The sequence below is a fragment of the Frankliniella occidentalis genome, unplaced genomic scaffold (assembly GCF_000697945.3).
Source record: "Frankliniella occidentalis isolate FOCC.00 unplaced genomic scaffold, Focc_3.1 Scaffold198, whole genome shotgun sequence".
In the NCBI taxonomy this organism is placed as follows: Eukaryota; Metazoa; Arthropoda; class Insecta; order Thysanoptera; family Thripidae; genus Frankliniella; species Frankliniella occidentalis.
This window is the reverse complement of record NW_026267324.1, coordinates 469,534-477,958: the sequence shown is the minus strand read 5'-3', so window position 1 is coordinate 477,958 and position 8,425 is coordinate 469,534. Positions and strand designations below refer to the sequence as shown.

At 44.2% G+C, this 8,425-nt stretch overlaps 1 protein-coding gene across 1 annotated transcript in view; it reads right to left on the bottom strand.

Annotated features, from left to right (window-relative positions):
• The window catches only part of LOC113207984 (TOX high mobility group box family member 4), a gene marked incomplete in the record, with an annotated part of 47,729 nt that overhangs the window by 11,121 nt on the left and 28,183 nt on the right, over nucleotides 1-8,425 (bottom strand). The window contains 9 exon segments of the mRNA XM_026424775.2: nucleotides 1-696; nucleotides 778-1,214; nucleotides 1,317-1,556; nucleotides 1,705-1,785; nucleotides 1,890-2,025; nucleotides 2,352-2,461; nucleotides 2,598-2,853; nucleotides 2,930-3,021; nucleotides 3,184-3,378. Of these exon segments, the coding sequence (XP_026280560.1) occupies nucleotides 627-696; nucleotides 778-1,214; nucleotides 1,317-1,556; nucleotides 1,705-1,785; nucleotides 1,890-2,025; nucleotides 2,352-2,461; nucleotides 2,598-2,853; nucleotides 2,930-3,021; nucleotides 3,184-3,378 (1,617 nt within the window).

Sequence of the window (8,425 nt, the reverse complement as noted above, 5' to 3'; positions counted from 1 at the left end):
TTTTTGTATTTGTAAATACTATAACGGGGGAGAAGAGGGGAAAAACAATCATAACAAGAGAAGGACAGCCTAAAAATTGATCTACATTTGCTTACAACATGACTTTTATCAATACATACACATAACTCTGCTCATGTAACACCTAGTAATACTTAAAATTGTAGGAGAAAATTTACAGTTATAACTGAATTTGAGACTGCTTTTTCTATCTCATACCTACATTTCATCCATTGCAACGAACATGGAAGCTAAGTATACATTCACAGAGGTGAAAAGTCTACAACTAGAAGATGTGAAATTACAGATACACTCGCCCTTTAAGAAAAATTTCAGTGTCAGATTTAATTCATCACAACCTCACTATATTTTTGATGATCTCTTCACTCTCCTTGTAGAATGTGTAGTACAATAAAAAGTGTTTTCTGGACAAGAACCAGGTGTTGCCCATAAGAGATGCAGACCACAACTTTACAAGGTTGTCCCTGAATTCACCTGCTTTTCTTCATCACAGCATGAACGCTATCCAGTAAAGGATGAGGTTCCAAAGGTAAGCAGATAGTTTCAGGGCAGTGGCTATGTGGGTTTGTTGGTCTGGTCCATAAGTCAGTGGAATGACCAACCCAGCCTTACTTCACTGTTGAGTAGGTTTGAGGTTGAGCATTCTGGTTAGATGCTACCCACGAACTGAACACATCTCTGAAAGATATAAGGTTAACAATTAAATCATTGCTATATTAAAACAGACAAAACATTCAAATGGGCAAGTGAAGTACTTACCGACAATGGCTTACAACACATTCATTGCTGCAGTATTCATCCTCCCATTCATTGTTAGGAACTGCAACATTAGGACACCCATGTCGAATGCATGTTGTCATATTTTGCTGATCTTGAGGAGCTGCAGGGTCACATGGCTGCTGGTGGTGTTGAGGGGGTTGCTGCTGTGGCGTTTGTGAGGAAGGCTGCTGTGATTGAGGTTGCTGTTGCTGCTGGGGTGGTGAGTGCTGTTGAGGAGATGGTTGGGGACTTAGATGTTGAGGAGGGTGCTGTAGCTGCTGCAGCTGAGGCTGTACATGCTGCGACGGGTGAGAAGACATGGGCGCTAAAGGTTGCAGTTGAAGTGTTTGCTGAGGTGGTTGCTGCATATATCCTACAGGACTCAACTGACCCATATGACCCATGTGACCAGGACCCATTGGTGAGCCAATCATACTCTGTAAAACATAAAACATGTTGGAATAAAATAACCTTCTACAATGATAGATAGATAGATACCAATTTAGATTATAATCTAAGATTGAAATGTTAATGCTTACCGTCTGGGGAGGAGGTTGCCTAGGTGAAAGCTGTTGAGGAGAACCATTAGTTGGCTTATTCATTCCAACCATTTGGTGGTGTTGAGGAGATGCCATGGGTGGAGATGACATTTGAGTAGCAGGTGGAGAATAACCTGGGTATCCACCAGAACTAGGAGGCTGAGGACCACCATACCCTTGTGGTGGGTGTGATGAATATCCCCCACTATATACATTATTACTTTCTTGATCATTCGACCCCTGCAACAATAATGTACATAAGAAATTCAAAATACAGTATCATCAATTTAAGAAAAACAGTAAAACTATTGGGACATGTATTAGAAACTTCAGGTGGTATAAAACATATAATACACATGTCATTTAAATAGTATGTTCTATATTTTACCTTGGACAAAAGACTAGCACGATACGCAGCCAATGCTTTTAGATAGTCTTTTTTTGCTGCCTCCGTCCTTTTTTTATAAACCTATGTAAGACACAGATCATTAATAAATATATTCTATATGGTACATACGACACAGGCAACCAATTAAAGAAAACAAAGAAAAATGAAATCACAGCAAAACTCACATCTTTATTGTTGGAATCAAGTGCATCCCACATTGATGCAACTATTTTGGATACTTCTCCAAAACTAGCATTAGGATTAGAACCTTTAATAGCTGCTTGGGTGTCCCTGAAGAAAAGGGCATACGCTGAAACAGGCCTGAAACAAAGATAGACAGACTAAATTAATAATGGAAATTAATATTGGTGAAGATAAACTATAAATGACAATTTGTGACAAATAACAATTTCCCTGAAGATAAAAATGTAATTTAAATTACAACAGGCAAGATAACTAAAAAGTTGCTGAAATGATCAAATTTATAAAAATACATAAAATCGGATGTAAATAGGTTGGAGGTACGCCAGAAGCATTTTATATTGCTAGAACATGTCTTTAGCTTAGGGCCAAGTTAGCCCCAGATGACTGTATTAAAATGAAGTTAAAGAACGCTATTGAATCTACATTTCAACTAAGACACTTACTTTTGAGGTTCATTAGGGTCTCTTTTCTTCTTCTTTTTTTGAACTTTAGGTTTCTTTTGAAGTTTTGATTGATCTACAGGCTCAGGTGATGGTCGTTTGATGCCACCCATCTAAAAAAAGGAGGGAGAAAGTACTTTTAAAACATTGCAGCACAAAATACTTTGACAGAAAATATTAGATCAATTAAGTTTGAACACAACATGTGTTAAGAGCAGTAAGAAAAAACAAAAAAAAAATCCTACTCACCATTGCAGCACTATCATCACTATCTTCACTAGTTGTTGTGTTGGGAGGGCTATGTCCAGGTGCTGGGGCAGGACGACCATACTGAGGCACTCCAGGCATACCAGACATGGGTCCTTGTGATATTTGACCAGGACCCACTGCATGACCATGAGTCATCAGCATTTGATGATGGTGCTGTTGCTGCTGCTGCAGCATTAGCATCTGCCCATCTTGACCAGGAATGTATGGTGTTTGAGGACTTCCATAATTAGAACTACTGCAAGAACAAAAATTATCAATACTCTGCCACCCGGTGATATTAAGTTGTTACATTTGCAATTTAAAATACCTACCCTACACCTAAGCCCATTTGATGGTCGTTGGGACCAGAAAGGTATAAAGGCTGCTGATATGATGAATGCTCCTGTAAGAGCCCATCACTCATCTAAAGGAAAAAAGAAGCCATAAATAATTATGTCGAAAGATAAAAAGTAACAGGTCCAACAAATGTTAGCACTGACATAAGACGGATTTCAATTAGCTAGAGAAAGCAAATGGTCAAAATAAACACAAATTAAAAATAAATAAATATGAGCACAATTGTTACCTGGTGTTGGTAGGACATTGCGGGTAGTCCAGATTGATGTGGACTGTGTGCTCCTGGTGGGCCACTATGTTGCCCAAGGGACTGGCTGTGTGGCTGCCCAAGCTGTTGACTATGAGGTTGGCCGTGATGTCCTCCGTGAGGGTTTATGGGTGGGATATCAAACTCCTCGTCACCAAAACTCGGCGTGTGAAACGTCTGCAACAAGGAAAAAAAAGGGTGTTTGTTATTAAAATTGCTCAGATGAAAGATATCAACTACATCTAACTTTTTGACCAAATGGCCATAAACTGTGCGAAAACCAAACAAATCGCCAATATGGATTAGTAATTGGTCCACATAACCTAGAAATTGAATTGATAAGTTTGACGAGGAAGGACGTGTTCATCAACAAACTGATAAGAGAACGAGGCGATGCGAACGTTTAAAGGTAAAAGAAGACATGGCCCAGAAATTGATTACACAATCAAATAAACCGGCATTGCATAGGTTGGGAACTTACATCTATAGAACTATTTCTTATACTCTACAAACACTGAATAAGGTGTGTCCAAACACGAACCCAAACACACAGCGATTATGTCACTCTCCAAGTACTGATAAAACGATGTCGGATCTGGATTTAGCCTTCACTCAATTAAAAGAATAACGCGCTAAACCACAACCAGCCATGTTTTGAAACAGTCACTGCCTTACAGAGCACGGCGCAACCATCCGGCCGTCGCCAGCACCGTCGACATTCTTTTGTTTACGGCGGGGCGGGAACGGCGGGAAGCGGGAACACCCGCCTTGCCTGCTTTTGCAAGCTTTTGCCACGCCCGATTTAACTTGAGACCCGGGGTAAAAAACTTTTTGACCATATCGAAGCAATGTGCCATCATCAAAAAATGAAATTAACCCTTTTATCATGGAATGTTGTCACCTAAGGGGTTTGATACTTGTTGCGCTGATAGTACATTAATAATGATTCGATAAAATAGAGAAATAGAGACAGTCTTGGTGACTGTATAAAAACAATTCACGTTAACAGATAGACGATCACTAGCTGGACAGCTCCATGCTACGGTTATTTTATAATAACAAGTAAATTTAACTGACTGAAGGTCGAAAACCAGTCGCTCCAGGTAACAGCTGGCAGATGCTGAGCCTGTATCGGCGGCAGCCGGGCGGACGAACAAGGTCCCGTCCCCGTCCAAACCGTCTAAGCTCCCGAGGCACGCGCCGATCCCTCGACTCGAGTCATAGGAGGACACGCCCTGCAGGACCATCGAGGGAAACCCCTGAGAGCAGACTGTGCTTCGGCCGCCATTCTCGCAGTTTTCAAAACGTCGTCGCCCTGATCCGCTCGACCTCTGATGACCCGACGGGGAACGTCCGGGGCCTCCTGGTCTCCCCCAAGCTGCTTAGGCTAGTCCCCGCCGCCGCCCGCACACATAGGATCGAGTTCTGTGGCGACTTAAAAGAAACCGCTCAGTGGGAGGAAAGCAGTGAAGGTGCAGACCGCCGACTACAGAAAGGCCAGAAAGGCATAATTCTGCTAGCATTCCTATCCTGAGCGGGAGGGACATAAAGCGCCCACTGTAAAGATAAGGGCTCATTTTTGAAACAGGGTTCGTTTGGCCTGGCAGACGGATAGACACGCAGGGGCACAATGACCCTTCTCAATTCTCTTTCTCCCCCCCCCCTTGGCCTCCCTTCCTCCCGCCCCTTACCAACCTCTCCCCTTTACTCCTCGTTCCTCGCCGTCCCCTTCTCTCCCTCGTTCTCTATGTTTATCCATCCATCTAAATTCCCATTCATCGGCCACTTGGCTGACAGCCGCAATGCATTACTGCTGCCCCCTCCCCTCGCGGGTGAGTGATGTCCTTACATTCAAGATGATATCGAAAACACATCCCCGGGAAAATGGAACGGATAAAATTGGATGACGGAATAAGGAGAGGGGAGTGGGAGGAGAAAAGGGGGTTTCAGAGAATGAGGTGGAGTCAGGAGGAGTGATTGCCGGGACAATCGAAGAGATCGGAGAGAGGGACTCGCGTTATATTTTTTAAACCTGTCTCACCTCCCAATGGGCTCTCGCGTAATCATTTCCATTCCCACGTGAGCAAAAAAATAAAAAACAACAACAACAAAACAACGGGAAAGTGAGAGCTCTATTGCCAAATGCAGCTGCAATAATCAAAGTCGCACTGTAAACCCAACTGAGTAAATAGTACGTACTTCCTTGTGTGTGCTTTCAAGCACACACAAGGAAGTGTGTGCATGCCACGGCACACCCTAGGAAGTGTGTGTGTGTGTGCCATGCATGTACACACTGCCTAGTGTGTGCTATGCCAGGCATACACTTCTTTGTGTGGCCTTTCAAGTGCACACAAGGAAGAGTGTTCTATGCACACAGTTGGGTTTACAGTGCGATACAAACAACGTGATATCAAAGTATAATATCAATTGTGTGTTCACAAAGAAATGGTAAGAGCCAAATCTAGAGCACAACACATGATTACCGCTGACCACAAAACCTAGAATTTTGTAACACCACGCGTGTTTTGAATTTTGCTTTTAACAATCCAGGATATAACGAAAATAAAGCTACAAACGTGGCAATGTAGCGGCCTTAATACGCCATGCATATCGACATTTATTCATACGGAACGCGTTTCTCCTCCTGTTTTCATTCCCAACATTTCATTGAAACCCCGTCCTCCTCCCCCATCATTTCGTTCCCCTTTCCAGGCAGAGGGGGAGGAGAGGGAGCAGGGCGATAGGAGAGTAACGAAGATATAGAGATAGACTGTCCCCTCGGATGCGAAGCATAACAATGCGCATGGCACTGGAATCTACTATAAAACGCCTCATCCCTTCCAATGCCCTGTTAAACCTTTATTAAGAAATTTTTTGGCAGCATTGTGAAGGTTTAGATATCTTCGCAATACGAAGAAATGGTTCGTACGACAAATTTCTTTGTAAAGCTGCGAGCAAAATGCAGCCAATTTCATTCCTTTGGTTGTGCAAACCTTTATTTAATTTTCCAATTTGTAGAGAGGGGATCAGCCGTGTACACGCGCGCCGGCAGGCCGCTCCGCTCAGATCACTAGATTCATCAGCCAGTTTACCGGAATTATAATTTATCATCAAAACGTGGATAAAAATGCAGAAAGTGCGTTCAAAGCAACCGGCTCCCGGGAAACACAATCAACTTCATGGCGGAAGAGAAAGGCAGGCGGGGGAATAACGAAACGGATAACGTTCTCTTTTTCTCACTCCCTCTGAGTTCGTTTCCCTTTCTTTCATTATGCATGCACACCGCGAGAGACCTCCTTTTCAATCTGGCCTCTCGAGAGGAGGGTGGGGGCCAGCCAGTCAGTTATACATCCCGTCCCAACAGCATTTCGTCAACTTATGGGCAGCGCGCGTCCCGCGCGGCCCCCGTACTGTCGCCGAGCATTCCCTCACGTGTCTCACCCCAGCAGCCAAAGTGACATGAGCAGGGCACGCGAGCGATGGCCTTGACATTTGCCCAAATCTCCACAACCAGCTTATCCTCTCATTTTCCTTCCACTTCCTTCTTTTTCGCGCCCCGCTTCCTCTCTTCCGCTCCTTATTTTTCCCTTCCTATCAGGACGATATGACGACACGTGCCAACCGGGGGCCTCTTTTTCCGGATGACGGTTAATTTTTTGAACAACGCCACGACGTCAACAAAACAACAACAAACACCAACAGTGGCCACCCAGCATGTGAAGCATTCCAGAACGCTCAGACGTGTACTTGGACGCCCCATGCTGTATAATGGAAGGAATCAATACTTCCCAATCTCCCCTCGCTGCTCTTTACCCTTCATCTCTCCTCTATTTCACTTCCCCGCTCCCCCCTCAGGCTCCCTTCACCCTTCCCACCATTGCCTCCCACCCCCCTCAAACCATTTCACCAGTTTCATGCATGTTTATACACCCCTTCCCTCCTACTACATCCCTCCCACTCCATAAACTTCATCCCCCTTTTCGTTCCGATTCCACCACATTGCCCAGTATTCTCTCTCTCTTTCTCTTTCTCTCTCTCTTACACACACACTCACAGAATCAGAGCGAAAGAGACGTGTAGACCCCTGATAAGAGGAAGGAAACAAGTTGACTTTATAGAACCCTTTTCGGGTACTTTATTCGGAGCGACTTTTGACAAACGTTTCAGCATGGCGAACTTACACAGCCTTCAGAGACGCTGTCACTTTGCCTCACCTGCCCCCTCCTTTCCTTCCCCCCATTCGCGCAGCCCTGCGCGCTTTTATGGCAATTTATTTATGTATTCCGTCCTTTGAATGGATCCTCTGTCTCTCCCACCGCACGTTTCAACCGTCTTGTTCTCCCCTCCCTCTCTCTTCGTTTGCTTTTATCTCCCACGTTACCCTCCTTATATATTTCCAAACAAAGAATTCCACTCCTTTGCTCAAATTGAAAAACCGAGTCGGAGATCGGCTGCTGTTTCACGCGGTGTACGTGTGTGTGTGTGTTTGAGTGTGTGCGTGTGCGTGTGCGTGTGCGTGCGTGCGCGCGCGCCTGTGCGTGCCTCCGCTCCCTTTTCTCTCCCCTTGCGGCCACATTGTTAATGTGATAGCTGACATGCAAACGAAGTCGAATGGAATATATATTGATACGCACATCGACGCACATGTGAAAAAAACATAAAATATGTTTGGTATAGCAATTTTTGAACCATATATTCACGAATTGCATTTCTGAGAAGACTCAAATCCTATTACCGACTTTACGACTCCTTTGTCATTCCTGCTGCTTAAAAATCTTTATAAAATACTAACAACCCTTTTCACCGCACTTGTGCGAAATGATTTTTACAGTTCTGACAAACGTACACACATCGAATTCTGCTGTGTAGGTATTTAATGAAACTAAATCAGTCCAAAGTCTGAGAATGAAATCATAAAAAATGGAAAATTTTACGAAACAGCACTGATCCCGCAGTGCTCAACAAAATGAAGCAGTTAATTTACTGTGAGTCCGGGCAACTACATTTTAGTAGTATAGCTCTGAATCACGCCAACAAGTTTGCGGGTTTGCCTACTCGCTCAACCGGTAGGGCGAAGGCGCCGTGTCCGGGTAGGCAAATGTTCTATCGCCCTGACACATGGTACAGCAGCAGATGACCCTTAGGGACCGTACATATACCACGTGGACAAAAAGGGGGGGAGGAGGGGTTCGCAAAAATTCCACGATTTTCCACAGGGGGGAGG